The sequence below is a fragment of the Macaca mulatta genome, chromosome 1 (assembly GCF_049350105.2).
Source record: "Macaca mulatta isolate MMU2019108-1 chromosome 1, T2T-MMU8v2.0, whole genome shotgun sequence".
Lineage (NCBI taxonomy): Eukaryota > Metazoa > Chordata > Mammalia > Primates > Cercopithecidae > Macaca > Macaca mulatta.
In genome coordinates, this window is record NC_133406.1 from 105,975,684 (window position 1) to 105,996,770 (window position 21,087).

The 21,087-nt window shown below is 42.9% G+C and overlaps 1 protein-coding gene and 1 long non-coding RNA gene across 6 annotated transcripts; both read left to right on the forward strand.

The window, feature by feature from the left end:
- Positions 1-2,490: 2,490 nt before the first annotated feature.
- ITLN1 (intelectin 1) lies at positions 2,491-11,702 on the forward strand. 5 transcript variants are annotated; one of them, XM_077940055.1, is made up of 9 exons: positions 2,589-2,698; positions 2,876-2,939; positions 3,613-3,710; positions 4,280-4,378; positions 5,534-5,781; positions 6,418-6,576; positions 7,211-7,331; positions 8,505-8,608; positions 11,427-11,702. In XM_077940055.1, the coding sequence occupies exons 3-9, from the start codon at positions 3,623-3,625 to the stop codon at positions 11,577-11,579; spliced, it is 972 nt and encodes a 323-aa protein (XP_077796181.1). In that variant the 5' UTR covers positions 2,589-2,698; positions 2,876-2,939; positions 3,613-3,622; the 3' UTR covers positions 11,580-11,702. The 5 variants fall into 5 exon arrangements, with proteins under 5 accessions (XP_014969150.3, XP_002801914.3, XP_077796181.1 ...); XM_015113664.3 differs by lacking the exon at positions 3,613-3,710 and having other exon boundaries at positions 2,491-2,698; XM_002801868.4 differs by lacking the exon at positions 3,613-3,710 and having other exon boundaries at positions 2,583-2,753.
- Positions 11,703-13,019: 1,317 nt separating this feature from the next.
- LOC144330046 (uncharacterized) lies at positions 13,020-19,793 on the forward strand. The gene is made up of 2 exons (XR_013395890.1): positions 13,020-13,181; positions 18,507-19,793. It is a non-coding gene; the product is annotated as an uncharacterized LOC144330046 (long non-coding RNA).
- The last annotated feature ends 1,294 nt before the right edge of the window (positions 19,794-21,087 follow it).

The window sequence follows — 21,087 nt, forward strand, 5'->3', positions numbered from 1 at the left end:
TGGTGGGGAGGGGCTTTCTTCCACATTCTTACATCTTTGTGCACATACATACTGTCACATATGTACCTATACTCCCAGCACTTTGGGAGGCTGAGGCAGGAGGATTGCTTGTGCCCAGGAGCTCAAGACCAGCCAGGCCAACATGGTGAGAACCTGTCTCTACAAAAAATACAAAAGTTAGCAGGGTGTGGTGGTGTGTGCCTATAGTCCCAGGTACTTGGGAGGCTGAGGCGGGAGGATCACCTAAGCCTAGGAGGTTGAGGTTGCAGTAAGCTGAGATCGTGCCACTGCACTCCATCCAGCCTGGGCAGTAGAATGAGACCCTGTCTCAACATAAATAAATACATAAAATAAAGAGAAGCTGCTGTCAAGCAAGACTGGATCTTGCCCTCTCTCTCAATTTTCTATTTCCTGAGGTAATAGATTTACTTTTTAGAAAAGCCACTTTGAGATGGGGTTTCTATTAGTTACAGCGAAAAAGAACCAGACTAAACTAAATCAATGTCCAGGGCAGTGGGGTTTAGAGGAAGTTGTGTGGGGAACAGATTCAAGAGAAAGTAGGGGCAGAATCAATGAGATGCAGTCACTGATTGGATGATGTTGGTTAGAAGGGGTAATGTCCCTAAAATAGATGTACCGTTTTCCCAGTCTATTAGATGGCATCATGTACCGCTAAGGATGAGATGCATAATGATATTAAAGATGTCAAAATACCAAAAAAGTGTCTTAGGATCAACTAAAGAAATTACTAGAACTATAAATTTTCTTTCTTTCTTTTATTTTTTTTGCAAATATGTTACTGTTTTATTAATTAAGCCATTAGGTTTTCAGGTGGTTAGTTACACAGTAATGAACAACTGAGGGAATGTTTAATTTTTTCTCTAGATCTTGAGCCCTTGTTGTTAACTTTATATACACGTATTTACTACCGTAAACTGTAAATTTAGAGACTTTATTTATTTATTTATTTATTTATTTATTTATTTTAGACGGAGTTTCACTCTTATTTCCCAGGCTGGAGTGTAGTGGTGCGATCTCGGCTCACTGCAACCTCTGCCTCCCGGGTTCAAGCGATTCTCCTGCCTCAGACTCCCGAGTAGCTGGGATTACAGGCACCTGCCACCACACCCAGATAATTTTATATTTTTAGTAGAGACAGGGTTTCACCATATTGATCAGGCTGGTCTTGAACACCTGACCTCAAGTGATCCACCCACCTCGGCCTCCCAAAGTGCTGGGATTACAGGCGTAAGCCATCGTGCCTGGTGAGACCTCTATTTCTAAGATAATTAATCATTTTCTGCATACACAGAGCAAATAGCTTCTAATAGATTTTAAATTTACAAAAGTATAACTTTTTTTGCAGTTTTTCTTCTTGGGCGCTATTTTATTTTCTTCTATCAATATATGAGTATTTTGTGCAAATCAGTACTTTGAACCAACAAATAGTAAATATTAGCTTAACAAAAAAGATATTCACAATCTTCGTAACAAAAGATTGCAGTATTATTAATGCTACAATGACATTATGTATTAGGTGTATGATATCACTGGGGAAGAACTGAGCAATTCTATTATAGCTGCAGGGTGGCATTTGAGAACTTCATGACATAGGAACAGGAATAAGACAGGAGGTTCGAAGCATCAGAGAGGTTTCATATTGATTCAGTTTCAAATGAAGTCTGTAGTAAATTTTCCCTAGTTTGTGGCAAAATGACAAAATTAAAGACAAAGTAGTGAGTCTTTGTGTGAAGCTAAATTTATTCAAACTAAAGATTTACACATTTTTAAAAAATCTTTTATTCTTTTTTTTGTGTGTTTTGTATCTCTTTCCCCCTATTCCTTTTTACCACATTATTCAGAAATGATCAGTTTCCCATCTTGTTAAAATTTCCTTTTTCTATTTCTATGAAATGATAATTATGGCCAATGTTTGATTTCATTTTATTTATTTATTTATTTAGAGATACGGTCTTGCTCTGTTGCCTAAGCTGGAATACAGTGGCATGATCATAATTCACTGAATCTTCTGTCTCCGGGGCTCAAGAACCCTCCCGCCTTGCCTCAGCCCCGCCTGAGACTACAGGCAAGTGCCACCATGCCATGCTCATTTTTTAATTTTTATTTTTAGTAGAGAAGTGGTTGCCCTATGTTGCCCAGGCTGGTCTCAAACTCCTGAGTTCAAAGTGATCCTCCTGCCTTGGCCTCCCAAAGCATTGGGATTTAAGCCAATGTGCCAAGCCAGCAGATGCTTAATTTAGAGAAAGTTTTTATTTTGCACAAAAGAAAGGCACAAAAACCCAAAATCAATGCCAACTCTTGTTAGTCTCTTCGTCTACTTGTTTTGTTTTCATGGACTTTGACACAGGTTCATGAAACCCCCAGATCCAGGAACAATGCTAGTAGGCAATATTTAGGATTGGTTTTTTTCTTCAGAACCTGTTAATTCCACTGTGTAAATTACCTCCCTGAGATAACCAGAAACCTCCCCAGCACTGGGCATTGTGCCAGGGGAGGGTGAGGCTGGAAACCTGGGTTTGACCCTGCTAGGCTTTCTCCATAAAGGTTTCAGCCCCTCATCCCACATCAGGAGTGTTTTTGGAGAAAGCTGCACTCTGTTAAGCTCCAGGCTGCAGTGTAGAGAGGGAGTGAAGGAGCTCTCTGTACCCAAGTAAAGTGCAGCTGAGACTCCGACAAGGTCTGTGAGTTGGGGGAACCCTGTTTTCAGCTTACGTCTGCTTTTGGTCTCGGAGGTGTGTGAGGTTTAAACAAAAGGCAAGGGCTTTTGGAGTCTTCGTAGGACTGGACAGGGGTGGGACAGGGATGTAGAGAAAAATGATGGGCAAGACGGTGACCTTCATCTTGCTTTCTTTAGATTACGATGAACCAACTCAGCTTCCTGCTTTTTCTCATTGCGGCCACCAGAGGGTGGATTACAGGTGAGTCACGCTGTTAGGGACAGAGTTCCTTCAGCTGGGTGGCTCCTGGGATCCTGGTCTCTCCCAGGACACAGAGCATGTCTTTGAGATGCACAGAGGCCGGCTTGCATGTAGACTGAGTGCCAATTTCTGGTCTCTGGTGGGATCTGGCCTGTGGCAGTGAGCGTGTTGCTTGAGGCATGTCCTGGGTCCAGGCTCTGTGCTTTTGTGTGGCCCTGAGGGGGCTGTGGTAAGAACTGTGCCACCTCCCAGCCACTGCCCACTCCTGTGGTCTTGGCTGTGGGATTTCCATGGGAACTACATGGTCTGCTTTGTGCCTGGAGAACGTTCTCTTCACAGTCTTCCTCACTACAACAAGAATAACAATGACATTTAAAAATTTGTATTTCCCTTCACTGTAAATTTTTTTTTTTTAAGGAAAAGGCTGTTTCAAAATATCTTCTTACTTCATCTTTGCAAAATCACTGTTTATTAACGGTGTTTTAGGTATGAGAAGACTGAGATCAGTCACCTCTGACCTCAAAGCTTTTCCCCTAGACTGTTCGAATAGTTTGCACTTTTTGGAGTAGAGGTTAGTCTCACTGCTCCCTACTTCACATCCCATGTTTCAGCCATATTAAGCAGTTTGTAGCTCTACAGCTGGGCCACGCTGTATTTTTTTTTTTTTCTCTAGGCCTGTGGATATGCTGTTTTCCCTGCCTTGGATTCTCTTCCTACTGATAAATCATGTTTATTCTCTCAGAAGAAGCTACGATGTCACCTGGACTGAAGGTCTTCTGTGACTAAGACATGAGACAACCCCTCTTGCCTCCTTCTCCCAGGCAACTGCCCTGCTCGCTGTCTGGCCTTTCCATTCTCCATTCTTACCTCAGAGTCTTTCTTTCATTCTCTTGAGTTTGTCTTTCTTCTACCATTTATTCTTCTCAATCCAATTTTCTGATGACTTGTCATCAATTCCCTCTAGAGGCAAGCTCTTGCTGGGGAAGTTTAATGTCTTTGATTACTCAGTGCTTAGGGCAGGCAGGACCCAGCACAAGGGCAGGTCATGTGGCGGGAGGCCCGCATTAAGCCTGTGCTGGCTGTTGCATCGGACGGGCTGAGTGGGTATGAAGCTGCTGGGCTGAGTGGATGTGATGCTGATGGGCTGAGTGGGTGTGACGCTGCTGGGCTGAGTGGATGTGACGCTTACGGGCTGAGTGGATGTGACACTGGCTGTCTCAGGCCTTACCACCCTGGCATTGAGGTTCTGCTACAGTGGTGGAATGAGTGTGACTGCTGATAGGAAAGGCTAGGTTTTGTGTCAGACCAGGAATGAGAATCAAACTCTGTATATTCCGTAGATGAGGCTAACACTTACTCCAAGGAATGGACCTGTTCTTCGTCTTCATCTCTGCCCAGAACCTGCAAGGAAATCAAAGACAAGTGCCCTAGTGCATGTGGTGAGTGATAAACACTCAAACAGAGCTCAGTGAAGGTATCAGGATTGTGTCTTCTGGGAGTCATTTTTGTCTTTTAGTTAAAAAAATTGCGGTAAAGTATACGTATACACATTAAAATTTGCATAATATTTGCCATTTTAAGCAATAGTAAGTGTGCAATTCAGTGGCATTCGTTACCTTCAAGGTTGTGCAACCATCACTGCTATCCATATGCAGAACTTTTTTATTACCACAAACAGAAACTCTTTACTTAATAACTAGTAGGGGCCGGATGCGGTGGCTCACACCTGTAAAGTGCTCACCCAGCACTTTACGAGGCTGTGGCAGGTGGGTGTGGTGGTGCACACTTGTAATTCCAGCTACTTGGGAGGCTGAAGTGGGAGGATCGCTTGAACTCAGGAGGCAGAGGTGGCAGTGAGCCGAGATGGTGCTACTGCATACCAGCCTGGGCAACAGAGTGAGGCTCCATCTCAAAAACAAAAACAACAACAAAACAAAACAAAAAATAACATGGAGTTATTAAGCAATAACTCCCTTCCCTCAGTCTCTGGTAGCTGCATTCTACTTTCTGTCTGTATGAATTTGCCTAGTGTAGTTACCTCATGTAATTGGAGTCATACAGTATTTGTCCTTTGATGTCTGACTTATTTCATTTAGCACAGTGTTTTGAGGGTTTGTCCATGTTGTAGCATGGGTATTTCATTCCCTTTTATCCATTGTTGATACATATATGCACACACACCATGTTTTGCTTATTCATTCACCTGTTGGTGAATATTTGAATTGTTTCTTCTGTTTGACTCTTGTGACTAATGCTGCGATAAACACTGGTGCAAAAGCATCAGCTTGAGACCCTGTTTTCAATTGTTTTGGGGACAGAACTGCACTGGAATTGCTGGGTCATATGATAATTCCATGTTTAACTTTATGAAAAATGTCACTGGGATTTTATACAATTCTATGTTCTGCCTCAGTTACAGGAACATGATCTTCTGAACTCAGGGAGGCCCTAGTAGCCCTGGGAACACTGAGTGATGTGACTCAGGACAGGAGCCTGTAGGCCATGTTTCTGGTTTCTAGGGCCTTTCTTGTCATGGGGCTGAGATGAACCCTCAGCTCTCAGACAGTGAGGCTCTGGGCTGGTTCTCTCTACAGATGGCCTGTATTTTCTCCGCACTGAGAATGGTGTTGTCTACCAGACCTTCTGTGACATGACCTCTGGGGGTGGTGGCTGGACCCTGGTGGCCAGCGTGCACGAGAATAACATGCATGGGAAGTGTACAGTGGGTGATCACTGGTCCAGTCAGCAGGGCAGCAAAGCAGACTACCCAGAGGGGGACGGCAACTGGGCCAACTACAACACCTTTGGGTCTGCAGAGGCAGCCACGAGTGATGACTACAAGGTTGGTGCCACTTCCCACCCACTAGGGTGAGGGTGAGGAGTGGAGTGTGGCTGACCACAAGCCTGCAGGGGGGAGGGCTGGAAGGTGGGGATGTGGGGAAGGGCTGGAGAAGAAGAGAGAAATACTTGCACCTTTTTTTTTCTTTTCTTGAGACGGAGTTTCACTCTGTTGCCCAGGTTGGAGTGCAATGGTGTGATCTTGGCTCATAGCAACCACTGCCTCCTGGGTTCAAGTGATCCTCTGCTTCAAAAGTAGCTGGGATTATAAGTGCTCACTACCACACTTGGCTAGGTTTTGTACTTTTAGTAGAGACGAGTTTTCTCCTTGTTGGCCGGGCTCGTCTCGAATTCCTGACCTCAAGTGATCTGCCCACCTTGGTCTCCAAAAGTGCTGGGATTACAGGCATGAGCCACCACGCCCAGCCAACTTACATGTAGAATCACAACTTCCTCCTAACAAGGCCGTTAGGGCCCTGGGTGTGGTGGGATCATCTGCTGGGATTGGGGTGTCTGAGTGTGGCTGGCCATCTGCTCACCTGGAGTCCAGAGCTCTCAGTCCAGCCGAGGCTGCATGTGTGGACCTTCTACCTCCTGGGACCTCCTGGCCCGGTCAGGCTCAGTGTCTGTTGCTTTCCAGAACCCTGGCTACTATGACATCCAGGCCAAGGATCTGGGCATCTGGCATGTGCCCAACAAATCCCCCATGCAGCATTGGAGAAACAGCTCCCTGCTGAGGTACCACACTGACACTGGCTTCCTCCAGACACTGGGACATAATCTGTTTGGCCTCTACCAGGTACAGAGGGCTGCTAGCTGGGACTGGTTTTCATGGGTGTTCAGAAAGCAAGTGTTAGAGGTTGGGCAGGAATCATTTTTCAATGGGCCTCTCTCCCATGTTCTTCTAACCTATATTTGCTAATGGCTTCTGTTGCTTTTCTTAGGAATTCTGAGCCAGGCAAGAGAAAAGATCTATGGGAGGAGTGGGGGCCTAGGGGAGGGATAGCATTAGAAGAAATACCTAATGTAAATGACGGGTTAATGGGTGCAGCAAACCAACATGACACATGTATGCCTATGTAACCAATCTGCACATTGTGCACATGTACCCTAGAACCTAGAGTATAATAATAATAATAATAATAATAATAATAATAAATTAAAGACCTATGGGAGAGGACAGCGGGGGCAGGAAGAGTGTGGGTGGGTTGGGGAGAAGGAGAGAGAGAATGAAGTGGTCTAGGCTGCCGCAGAATCACAGCTCCTGAGTAACTGGCAGCAGTACCAGGGAAAGATTCTTATTTTGACTGGTTTTGAAGTAATCTCAGTTACTGAGAAAGCATTGTTTCCCCTCTATGAATGGCAGCATCCCAGGAGATGCTGGTAATGGCAAATCTGTTGTCTTTACTCCATGACTTTTTCTTTCTTTGTAGAAATTCCCAGTGAAATATGGAGTAGGACAGTGTATTACTGACAACGGCCCGGCGATCCCTGTGGTCTATGATTTTGGTGATGCCCAGAAAACAGCATCTTATTATTCACCCTATGGCCAGCGTGAGTCTTTGATGATCCTCTGAACTCTTAGTAGGAAAGGGAATACATTCAACTGTGCTAGGTAACAGTTGTGCATCCGACTGAGGCCTGGTTCTCTTCTGTAATGTTCCCTGTATTGCCTCACTTGTTTTGCATGGCTACCTTTGAGATCTGAACTGTTATTAACGTCATTTTAGGAAACTGAAGCACTGAGAGGTTTAGAATCTTGCCAAGATCACAGGCATGTGTGGAAGAGTTATCAATTAGGGTGAGAAATTTGGCTCCAGACTTTTTTTTTTCTTGAGATGGAGTTTCACTCTTGTTGCCCAGGCTGGAGTGCAATTGTGCAGTTTTGGCTCACCACAACCTGTGCCTCCCAGGTTCAAATGATTTTCCTGTCTCAGCCTCCCAAGTAGCTGGAATTACAGGTGCCTGCCACCATGCCTGGCTAATTTTTGTAGTTTTAGTAGAGATGGGGTTTCACCATGTTGACCAGGCTGGTCTCCAACTCCCGACCTTAGGCGATCCACCCGCTTTGGCCTCCCAAAGTGTTGGAATTACAGGTGTGAGCCACCATGCCCAGCCAGGCTGCAGACTCCAGACTCTTCACTCCTAACAACCCACTCTCAGCCCTGCAGGAGCTTGTTAGGACCAGGCCAGGCCATGTGTATAGAACAACCAAAAAAATGGCAGGACTTTTTCTTCCTATTGTGAGTTTATTTTGTGTGAAGCCAAAGTTGGTAGTGTAGTTTGCTTCACAGAGCCTGAGCATATATTATGGAACTCAAAGCTGTTATTGTTTACATTTGGGAGTTGAGAGTTTAAAACAAAGGAGAAAAGAAAAATGTAAATAGGAACAGAGTGAATACATCTGTTAACTGCTGAAACTCAGTTCTTGTAGATGTTCAGTGGTGATCTTCCCGCAAAGTTGAATTTCTCTTCACAAGCCTCTGGCAGATGAGGAACCCTCTCTGAGGACCAGCTCTTGCTCTCTGGGGTTGGGAAAAGTTCCCTCTTAGCTAAGTTTGAGGCCAGGATGCACCAGCCATTGGCCACAGAGGTGCTGGGCTCCACCAGTACGGCTGGAGTGTTGGGCTGTAGCCTGAGCTTTGGCATCGAGAATCTCAGGGCTGGCCTAACGAAAGTGATTTCTAGCATCTTCCTTGAATGATGTTTTGTGCCTCTTGTTTTCAGTGGAGTTCACTGCGGGATTTGTTCAGTTCAGGGTATTTAATAATGAGAGAGCAGCCAACGCCTTGTGTGCTGGAATGAAGGTCACTGGATGTAACACTGAACACGTGAGTCTCTGTGGGGACCACAAGGACCTGTGAGTAAGGTCGCGTTTGTCAGTGTGTGTTGGTATGTGTGTGTGTGTTGAGTGTGGTATGACTGGTGTATGTGTGTATGTGTGTGGTTGTGTGACATTCTCTTGCTCATTGCTGGGCTTCAGGGGCCAGGGCTGTGGGACCCTTTGTCCAGGTGTACACATCCTGTCCCTCTGAGGACCAAAATCAAGGAGTGAGGCTTCAAAGAACCATTGCTGGGTGCTCAGGCTTTGTGAGAAAACACTTAATCGCTTGGAGGTGGGGTGAGGTTTGTGTGCGGAAACATTCTGTAGTAGTCTTTAGAGCTGAGATTCCTTGCGAAACACAGGTGTTATTCTTCTTCATCTGAGATTTATATTTCAGAGGAAACCTGGGCCTTCCCAACCCTAGCCATGGTTTGCCTAGATACACACTGCACTGGGGAGTTGCTGGGACAGTCCTGGACATCACCTTCTAGAAACCTCACTCAGGCCATCCCTTGGGTGGTTGAAATGTTAAGGTTCAGGAATCCCGAATGGTGGGATTGATAAATTCCAGTGATTTTAAATGGAATACCAGTTGTATTAGTCCATTCTCTCACTGCTATAAAGAAATACTGGCCAGGCATGGTGGCTCACGCCTGTAATCCCAGTACTTTGGGAGGCAAGGCAGGTGGATCTCTTGAGTTCAGGAGTTTGAGACCAGCCTGGGAAACATGGCGAAGCCTTGTCTCTACAAAAAATACAAAAATTAGTCAAGTGTGGTGGTTCATGCCTGTGGTCTCAGCTACTTGGGAGGCTGAGGTGGGAGGATCCGCTTAAGCCTGGGAGGTGGAGGTTGCAGTGAGCCAAGATCACACCACTGTACTCCAGCCTGGGTGACAGAGTGAGACCCTGTCTAAAAAAAAAAAAAAAAAAAAAAAGAGAGAGAGAGAGAGAGAGAAAAGAAAAGAAAAAGAAATATCTGAGACAGGATAATTTATAAAGAAACGAGGTTCAATTGGCTCATGGTTCTGCAGGCTATCCTGTAAATATAGTGGCTTCTGCTTCTAGGGAAGTCTCAGGAGGCTTCCAAACATGGCAGAAGGCAAAGATGGAGTGAGGTGTCTCCTGTGGCAGGAGCAGGAGTGAGGGCAGGGGATGTGCTACACACTTTTTTTTTTTTTTGAGACAGAGTTTTGCTCTTATTGCCCAGGCTGAAGTGCAATGGCACGATCTAGGCTCGCCACAACTTCTGCCTCCCGGGTTCAAGCGATTCTCTTGCCTGAGTCTCCCAGGTAGCTGGGTTTACAGGCATGAGCCACCACACTGGGCTAATTTTGTATTTTTAGTAGAGATGGGGTTTCTCCATGTTGGTCAGGCTGGTCTCGAACTTCTGACCTCAAGTGATCTGCCTTCCTCAGCATCCCATAGTGCTAGGATTACAGGCATGAACCTCCACGCCCAGCTGGTGCTACACACTTTTAAATGTCCAGATCTCGTGAGAAGTCACTCACTATCATGAGGACAGCATCAAAGGGCTGGTGCTAAAATCATTTATGTGAAATCACCCCAATGATCCAATCACCTCCCACAAGGCCCCACCCTCAACACTGGGGATTACAATTCAACATGAGATTTTGTGGGGACCCAAGTCCAAACCATATCACCAGTTGAATACAGAGGATGAGCAGGGAAGTCTAGAATAACATGGTTCTCATTTGGGTGAGTGTCATTTATGAAGTCAGAGTGTCTGGATGATGAATAGGTTCTGGGTCAATGAGGGATATAATTAACTTTGTTTTGGTCATTTGGGGCTTGAGATGCCTGTGTAGATATCCAAGCTGGATTTTGAGGTCTTCAGCACAAGAAGTATCTCGACAGGAGATGGAGATTTTGGGGCCATCAGTGAATTTTTAGTAATTGAGGCCACAGTGGTCATGCAATTTATAAGCCAGAGGGAGATGGGTCCTCCACTAGGGAGCAGTGCTTAGAGGATTTATGAAAGAAGAGTACAGACAGGGGCTCTGAGCATGAGTGTTTAGAAAAGTTGAAAGAAAATCAAGACAATAATGTCACTAAAGCTAAAGGAAGAGAGTTTTTTTTTTTTTTTTTTCTTTTGAGACAGGATCGTCACCCAGGCTGCAGTGCAATGGTGCTATCTAGGCTCACTGCAACCTCCACCTCCCAAGTTCCAGCAATTCTCCTGCCTCAGCCTCCTGAGTAGTGGGACTACAGGTGCCTGTCACCTCACCCGGCTAATTTTTTTTTTGAGAGGAGTCTCGTTCTGTCACCCAGGCTGGAGTGCAGTGGCACAATCTCGGCTCACAGCAAGCTCCGCCTCCCGGGTTGATGCCATTCTCTTGCCTCAGCCTCCCAAATAGCTGGAACTACAGGTACCTGCCAGCACACCCAGCTAATTTTTTTTTTGTATTTTTAGTAGAGACAGGGCTTCACTGTGTAGCCAGGATGGTCTCGATTTCCTGATCCACCCACCTCGGCCTCCCAAAATGCTGGGATTACAGGTGTGAGCCACCACACCTGGCCCGCACCCAGCTAATTTTTGTATTTTTTGTGGAGACAGGGTTTCATCATGTTGGCCAGGCTGGTCTTGAACTCCTGGCCTCAAGTGATCCACCTTCTTCGGCCTCCCAAACTGCTGGGATTATAGGTGAGCCAAGGAAGAGAGAGAGATTTTTATGGGAAGGATAGATCAACACTGTCAATGGAGAGTCTGATGAGGACCACAGAAATGACTGGATTCGGCTGTTAAGATGGCACTGGCCTCACTGGCAGGTCTCTCATTACTGCCCCTTCCTCTCTTTGTTTCCCAGCACTGCCTTGGTGGAGGAGGATATTTTCCAGAGTCTAGTCCCCGGCAGTGTGGAGATTTTTCTGGTTTTGATTGGAGTGGATATGGAACTCATGTTGGTTACAGCAGCAGCCGGGAGATAACTGAGGCAGCTGTGCTTCTATTCTATCATTGAGAGCTTTGTGGGAGGGAACCCAGACCTCTCCTCCCAACCATGAGATCCCAGGGATGGAGAACAACTTACCCAGTAGCTACAATGTTATGGCAGAAGAGAAACTAATAAATCATATTGACTCAAGGCTTGGTGTTTCTGTGAATTCCTTTCCTGTAGGGGTGAAGCACTGTAGGAAATTTCAAAAGCATGTGTATTGCTGTGGCTGATTGAACTTCAACTGCTTGTGTGTTTGGACTCTTAGGACTCCGGAATCCTGACAGAGAAACATGGCATCTCTAATTCCCTTTCAGATAGCCCTTCAAATAGCCAGAGGAATACAGGGCAAGGGGAAATGAAGCATTTATCCTAACCCTTCCTAACTCACCCACATAGACTGATCAATTTGTATCCTCAACCTGTAGACCCAAAAGGAGAAAATAGTCCATTTTGGGGGGTGCACCAAAGAAGAAGGAGATATATACCCAATATCGATATCTAGTACGTTCTAACCTTAGTGACTGAGCGTTCTCCTTAGGGAAGAATGGGCTGGCATGATATGATAATGGTGACTCTCCTTGGGCAGTGGCTAAACCATTCCTGGGCTCCCATCTGCAGGTGCTCATTCAGAAGGAGCCACGTGGCCAAATAATTCCCAATGGGTTATCGGTACAGATAGGATGGGGATGGCATCAGTTCTTATCCATGACTAACTATTAGGCATAATATTGTGTTTCCTCTACAATACAAATTGGATTATGACAAGCCCTTCCAATTCTTCCCCACTCTAAGTGTCAATTACTTCTCATTGGCTAGAATATGAAGTTTAAAGTTCTTAGGCCTTAGAGGAATTAGAAGAGGAAGGGGAAGAAGGGAAAGAGGAAGGGGAAGAAGGGAAAGAGGAAGGGGAAGAAGAAGGGAAAGAGGAAGGGGAAGAATTTTGCTTAGAAAAGGTTTGGAAGGGTTGGGGTGTGGTGACTCACGCCTATAATCCCAGCACTTTAGGAGGCCAAGGTGGGCGGATCACGAGGTCAGGAGATCAAGACCATCATGGCCAACATAGTGAAACCCGTCTCTACTAAAAATACAAAAATTAGCTGGGCACGGGGGCACGTGCCTGTAATCCCAGCCACCCAGGAGACTGAGGCAGGAGAATTGCTTGAATCCAGGAGGTGAAAGTTGCAGTGAGCAGAGATCACACCACTGCACTCCCACCTGGGTGACAGTGAGACTCCATCTCAAAAAAAAAAAAAAAAAAAAAAAAAAAAAAAAAAAAAAATCTGGGAGGATTTTCTTTGTTGTTTAAACTAGGTCTATTTAGACCTGGGTTAGAAATTGTTAGTATTCTCTCTAGAGCCTTTTTTTCTTTAGTTCTTTCTACCTTTTTAATAACTCATTTTCTGTCATCTGTTCTTCCTGCCTTCTCTCTTACCTCTTTTCCCCATTCTCTATCCTGAAACACAGATATCTCCGTCCCTCTTCACTCTCAGATGCCCTTCGTCCAACTACAGGAGGCAAACCAGAGTATGTTTTTACCTCTGGTTGGAGTTCCCCTGTATGTGACTCACCTTTTGTGTGCCAGACACTGTTGGCTGGGAGTGCACAGACCAGTGGTGGGAGAGAGAGGTGAACATTTTTTTCTCTTTGATATATTCCTTTATGAATTAATTCCAACAATATTCATTGAGTGTGTACTAGTTCCTGGGCTAAGTGCTGGGGATACGGTAATAGAGAATTGATAGAGAAGACAGATGAATCCAATTCTAAAGCTGCAGGTGGTGGAGCCCACGAGCTCTTTAGGTGCAAGGTGATAAAAGTCTCCCATGAGAGCTTCCTGGGGAACTGTGGAAACACAGGAGAGCGATCCCCAATCCAGAAAGGAATGTTAGGGAGGACCTCTCAGAGAAGGTGGCTTTACCTTAATTCTCCCTGCCACCTTGGCGTGACCACAGAGATCTCTGAGCTGGGAAAGTTTTCACCTGTCATTGTTTTCACTGTGCCCCACATCCAGAGGGTGAAGTTGTTAAAGGTCTATGCTCTGGAAATAGATGGAATTAGTCCAAATCCTAGCTTTCTAAATGAATCTGACCCTTGAAAAATTTTTCGTGTAGCAGAGTTTCAGTTTCCTTATCTGTAAACTACAGATAAGAGTAGTAAAGTCCTCACATGTGGTTTTCATAAAAATTAGATGAAATAATTATGTACAGCCTTTAAAGGAGTGCCTGGCCTATAGTAATTGCTTGATATGTATTAGTTATTGTTATTATTTTTTGAGTCAGAGTCTTGTTCTTTTGCCCAGGCTGGAGTGCAGTAGTGCGATCTCAGCTCACTGCAACCTCTGCCTCCCAGGTTCACGCGATCCTTGTGCCTCAGCCTTATGAATAGCTGGGATTACAGGCATATGCCACCATATCTGGCTCGTTTCTGTATTTTTAGTAGAGACTGGGTTTTGCCATGTTGGCCAGGCTGTTCTTGAACTCCTGGCCTCAGGTGATCCACCCACGTCGGCCTCCCAAAGTGGTGGGATTACAGGCGTGAACTACCATGCCCGGCCTATGAACAATTTTACACCAACAAATTATATAACCTGGATGAAATGGACAAATTCCTAGGAACATAAAACCTATCAAGACTAAATCATGAAGAAAGAGAAAATCTGAATAAACGTATACCTAGTAAGGTGATTGAATCAGTAATCAAAAATCTCTTGATAAAGAAAAGCTCTGGACCTGATGGTTCACTGGTGAATTCTATCAGTGAAGAAACATTTAAAGAAGAACTAACATCGATTCTTCTCAAACGTTTCCAAAAAACTGAGGAGAAGGCTAAACTCCCCAATTCTGTGAGTCCAGCTTTACCCTGATAACAGCCAGGTGAAGGCACTACAAGAAAAGAAAAATACAGATCAGTATCCATTGTGAACACTGATGCAAAAACCTTTGACAAAATACTAGCAAATCAAATTCAGCAACATATATATATGTGTGTGTGTGTATATATGTATATGTACATACATATATATGTGTGTGTATACATATGTATATACACGAATGTATACACACACGTATATATACGTACATACGTATACATACATACATACGTATGTATATATACATATATAAGAAAGTATATATAAAATAGATAAATATATATAAATAGTGACATGTATATATCCATATATACATACATATATATGTATATATATACACATATCACTTTTTAAAAAAATTTTTTAATAGAGACAGGGTTTCACCATGTTGGCCAGGCTGGTCTTGAACTCCTGACCTCAAGCAATCTGCCTACCTTGGCCTCCCAAAGTGGTGGGATTAAAGGCATGAGCCATCACGCTCTGCACCCTGTCACATATTAAAATGATTTTACACCATGACCAAGTGGGATTTATTTCTGAAAAGCAAGGATGTTTCAATAAATGAGACTTGATCAGCGTAACACATCACATTAACAGAATAAAGGAAAATAGCTGTACGATCATCTCAATGGATGCAGAAAAAGTATTTGACAAAACTCAGCACTCTTTCATGTAAAACACTCAACAAACTAGGAAGAGAAGAAAATAACCGCAATACAATGAAATAAAAGACATATACAAAAAACCCACAGCAAACATCATACTTAATGGTGAAAGCTTTTCTTTTATGTCAGGAACAAGGCAAGAATACCCACTTTGGCTACTTCTATTCAACATAGTACTGGAAGTCTAGCCAGAGGAATAAGTCAAGAAAAACAAATAAAAGGCATCTGAATTGAAAAGAATAAGTAAAATTATCTCTGTTAACGGATGACATGATTTTATATGTAAAAAAACCCTAAAGATTCCACAAAATATTGTTAGAACTAATAAATAAATTCACCAATGTAGCAAAATACAGAGTCTACAAACAAAATCATTTGCATTTCTATACAGCAACAATGAACAATATGAAAAGTAAAATTAATAATTCCAGTTACAATAGCGCCAAAAAGAATAACATACTAGGGAATTAACTTAGTCAAGGAGGTGAAAGACTCCTTGCAAAACATTTCTGAAAGACATTAAACAAGACTTAAATAAATGGAAAGACATCTCATGTTTATGGATTGAAAGACTTAATATTGTTAAGATGTCAATACCACCCAAAGTGATTTATAGATTCAATGCAATATCTATGAAAATCTCAATATTTATTTGCAGAAATAGAAAAACCCATCTTAAAATTCATATGGAATCTCAAGAGACTCCAAATAGCCAAAACCACCATGAAAAATAACTAAGCTTGAAGACTCACATATCCGGATTTCAAGACTTGCTACAAAGTTACAGTATTCAAAGTAGTGTGCTACTGGCATAATATCGGACATACAAACTAATACAATAGAATAGAGAGCCCAGAAAGAAACCCTAGCATATATGGCCAAATGATTTTTGACACGGTTGCCAAGACCATTCAATGGGGAAAGGGCAGTGTTTTCAAGAAATGATACTCAGAAGCCTGAATATCCACATGTAAAAAGAATAAAATTTGGGCTGACTGTGGTGGCTCATGCCCGTAATCCCAGCAGTTTGGGAGGCTGAGGTAGGTAGATTATGAGATCAGGAGTTCGAGACCAGTCTGACCAACATGGTGAAACCCTGTCTCTACTAAAAATACAAAAATTAGCCGGGCGTGGTCCTGCATGCCTATAATCCCAGCTACTCGGGAGGCTGAGGCAGGAAAATCACCTGAACCCAGGAGGCAGAGCTTGCAATGACCTGAGATTGTGCCACTGTACTCTAGACTGGGTGACAGAGCGAGACTCTGTATAAAAAAAAAAAAAAAAGAAAATTAACTCCAAACAGACCCATGACTTAAATGTAAGACCTAAACTATGAAACTCTCAGATAAAAATAGGACAGAAGCATCACAGCATCGCATTTGGCAATAATTTCTCGACTATGACAACAAAGCATAGGCAGCAAAAGAAAAAAATTAACAAATTGTGCTTTATGAAAATTTAAAAATGTTGTGCACCTAAAGACACTATCAACAAAGCAAAAATCCACAGAATGAGAGAAAATACTTTCAAATCATGTATCTTATAAAGAATTAATATCCAGACTATGCAGAGAACTCCCAAAATTCAACAACAAAATACCAAACAACCCAATTCAAAAATGGTCAAAGGACTTAAATAGATCTTTCTCAAAACAAGATATACAAATGTCTAATATGCATATGAAAAAATGCTCAGCATCACTAATCATTAGAGAAATGCAAACCAAAATCCCAATGAGATACCACCTTAAACCCATTAGGATGGCTACTATAAACAAAACAAAACAGAAAATAATAAGTGTTAGTGAAGATGTGGAGAAATGGAAACTCTTACGCACTGACAGTGGGAATGTGTTTTAGTCTGTTCTCACATTGCTATAAAGAAATATTTAAAACCAGTAATTTATAAGGAAAAGAGGTTTAATTGGCTCAACGTTCCACAGGCTTTACAGGAAGCATAGCGGCTTCTGAGAGGCCTCAAAAAACTTACAATCATGGCGGAAGGCGAAGAAGCAGCAGGCACATCTTACATAGTGGGTGCAGGAGGAAGGGAAAGAGAGGGGGGAGGCACCACACACTTTTAAACAATCAGATCTTGTGAGAACTCTATCATGAGAGCAGCACCAAAGGGAGCAATTCATCCCCATGATCCAATCACCTCCCACCAGACCCCACATACAACATTGGGGATTACAAATGGACATGAGATTTGGGCAGGGACACAGATCCAAACCATATCAGAATGTAAAATGGTATAGCATCTGTGGAAGACAGTATTAGGTTCCTCAAAAGATTAAACATAGGCCGGGCACGGTGCTTCACATCTATGATCCCAGCACTTTGGGAGGCTGAGGCGGGAGGATCACCTGAGGTTGGGAGTTTGAGACCAGCCTGACCAACATAGTGAAACGCTGTATCTACTAAAAATACAAAAATTAGCTGGGTGTGGTGGCGTATACCTGTAATCCCAGCTACTTGGGAGGCTGAGGCAGGAGAATCACTAGAATCCAGGAGGTGGAGGTTGCAGTGAGCTGAGATCATGCCATTGCACTCCAGCTTGGGGGACAGAGCGAGACTGTCTCAAAAAAAAAAAAAAAAGATTAAACATAGAATTACCATATGATTCAGCAAGTCCACTTCTGGGTGTATACCCAAAAGAATTGAAAGCAGGGTCTTGAAGAGATGTTTGTTCATAGCAGCATTATTCACAATAACTAAAATGTGGAAACAACCCAAGTGCCCACTGACAGATGAAGCAAAAAGTGGTACATATGTACATATATACACATATATATATACAAATATATGTACACACACACATACACACACACACATATATATACACATAGACAGGGATATTATTCAACCTTAAAAAGGAATAAAATTCTGACTGAAGCTACAACATGGATGAATCTTGAGAGCATTATGCTAAGTGAAATAAGCCAGTCAGAAAAAGACAAATATTGTATGATTTCACTTTATGAGTACCTATAGTCAAATTTATATATAGAGAAAAATGGAATGATTGTTTTCTGGAGCTGTGGGGAAAGGGGTACGGGTCATGATTGTTTAATAGATACAGAGTTTCAGTTTTACAAGAGGAAGAGTTCTGCAGATGGATGATGGTGATGGTTGTACAAGAGTATGAATGCACTTAATATTTTCTCTTGACTGAGGTGGACGGAAAGATTTTTATACCGTGCATGTGTGTGTGTGTGTGTGTGTGTGTATGTGTATTTTCTTTTTTTGAGACAGAATCTCACTCTGTTGCCCAGGCTGGAGTGCAGTGGCATGATCACAGCTCACTGAAGCATTGACTTCCCTGACTCAAGAGATCCTCCTACCTCAGCCTCCCAAAGAGCTGAGACCACAGGCATGCCACCATACCTGGCTAATTAATTGTTTTTTTTTTTTGTAGAGTTGTGGTCTCACTACATTGCCTAGGCTTGTCTCGAACTCCTAGACTCAAGCAATCTGCCTGATTCAGCCTCCCAAAGTGCTGGGATTACATGGGTGAGCCTCCACACCCAGCCACGTGTATGTATTTGTGTGTGTCTTTATTGAAGATCATTTATCAATGAAAGCTTTCTTTACCATTTACCTGTTGAAGACACTGAATCAGTTAGTTCTTTCATTCCTGCTTGCAAAACAGACCATCTGATTTTCCTTTGGGCCTCTGTTTTATAATATATTACCAAAGGCAGCTGACACACAGTGTTACATTCTGTTTCCCTGATGTCTTCCCTTAGAGCTCAAGGGCACTAGGTATATAACACACTTCTTGAGTGACCACAGGCAATGCTCTTAACGTTTTCACTTCTTACATAACATGGAGTGCCATCTTTCCAACCTTCAATATTAATTTCTTCATCACCAGTAAGCCCATTACCAAGTCAATGCTGCGTGTTTTAGGTATTAACTGAAGCTGGAGAAAGGAGTATGTTGACTGGTGCCTTGCTTCTCCTAAAGGCTTCAGCCTGAAAGTGATACTTTCTGCTTACATTTCTTGGCCAGAGCAAGTCACATGGTCCTGTTTAACTTCAAAGAGAAGTGCAGCCTTCCATGTCCCCACCCTGCCCCAAAAGAGGAGAATTGTATCAGAGTGAACAACACTAATGGTTACCTGAAAGGTTTCATGATGAGGTGGTATTAGTGGTCTTTCTTTGTGGTTATAATAAGCAGCAGAGATGCATGGCAGCTAGGTCAGCTCTCTCTCTCTCTCTCCTTCTACCTCCTGTCCACCTCTCTCCCACCTTCCTTTCTTTCACAATGCAGTGGACACTTATCATGACACAACCCAACAACTAGAATGTTATTAATAATCTACACCTACCTCTGTGTTCCTCTATGTCACTCCATCCCTCCCTTCTTCCTTAGTTGTTGCCATTATCTCAATTTGTGGTTAAGGTCCTATTGCTTAAACTACTTTTTAACAATCATGCACATGCCTAAATAATATGTTGTTTAATTTTTGTTTTTAAACTATATAAAAATACTATTATATTGTATATTGTTTTCTGGTGCTTATTTTTTTCCTATGACTTTATGTAACTACTATTCTCCTATGCTGTGCCACGTTCATTTTCAATGCTATTGAGTTCACATTGTATGAATAGATCACATCTTGTTTTTCCACTCTCCCATTGTCATTTGTTTTGTTTCCAGTTTTTTTCCAATAAAAAACAGTGCTGCTATGCACATTATCATATGTGTCTCCAGGTATGTATGTGCTAAATTTTCTCTTATATGTAGGTATATAACTAGATGTCATATTGCTGGATCATTAGAGTTTATAAATATTTTACTTTACAAGATAACACCAATTTATTTCCACAAAATTTTACCAATTTACACTCCCATCAACTGTATATAATTGATCCAATTGATCCCTATGCCCTCAAATACTTGGTGTTACCAGACTTCTTTATTTTTGCCCATTAAATTCTTGAACTCAGCCTCCCAAAATGTTGAGATTACAGGTGTGAGTCACTGCACCTGGCCAGAGCAAACTTCTTAGCAGGAGAGGGTATGCCACAAAAACCCAGAGAACTTCACATGAAAATCATGTAGAGGCCGGGCGCGGTGGCTCAAGCCTGTAATCCTAGCACTTTGGGAGGCCGAGACAGGCGAGGTCAGGAGATCGAGACCATCCTGGCTAACACGGTGAAACCCCGTCTCTACTGAAAAAAAATACAAAAAACTAGCCGGGCGAGGTGGCGGGCGCCTGTAGTCCCAGCTACTTGGGAGGCTGAGGCAGGAGAATGGCGTAAACCAGCAGGCGGAGCTTGCAGTGAGCTGAGATCCGGCCACTGCACTCCAGCCAGGGCGACAGAGCGAGACTCCATCTCAAAAAAAAAAAAAAAAAAAAAAAAAAAAAAAAAAAAAAAAAAAAAAAATTCATGTAGGGAGGTCGGATAGGGCACGGATAGGGGAAGAAGAAGAGGAACTCCTAGAGACACAAGAAGTCAGTTTTAGGTTCTTCATCTTCTATAATCTCATATGTGAATGTGTGAGCCCATGCAACCTGTGTGGTAGATTCGATGACACATAGAATCAGGGAAACTGTCATCACTGATAAGGATTCTACATGAGGGATAAAGAGCAAGGTGAAATAGAATAAAACAGCAACATGATGTAGAATAAAATACTCCACAGTAAAGTTTTGTCATTTCAAAACAATTTCATGGTCAATTATGGATATTCAAATTATTAAAATAACAACTTGGTTGTAAGTTGTATTGGTCTGTTTTCACACTGCCGATAAAGACATACCCAAGACTGGGAAGACAAAGAAGTTTAATTGGACTTCCAGTTCCACATGGCTGGGGAGGCCTCAGAATCATGGTGGGATGTGAAAGGCACTTTTTACGTGGTGGCAGCAAGAGAAAATGAGAAAGAAGCAAAGCGGAAACCCTGATAAACCCATTAGATCTCGTGAGACTTATTCACTATCACGAGAATAGCACAGGAAAGACCCTCCCTTATGATTCAATTACTTC

Bases quoted from the DNA above. Each gene is read 5' to 3' on its own strand.
- ITLN1 (XM_077940055.1), top strand. From the start codon at position 3,623: ATGCTGTTTTCCCTGCCTTGGATTCTCTTCCTACTGATAAATCATGTT. The intron at 7,332-8,504 runs GTGAGTCTTTGA...TCTTGTTTTCAG, and splicing joins TTATTCACCCTATGGCCAGC to TGGAGTTCACTGCGGGATTT. The intron at 8,609-11,426 runs GTGAGTCTCTGT...TTTGTTTCCCAG, and splicing joins CTGGATGTAACACTGAACAC to CACTGCCTTGGTGGAGGAGG.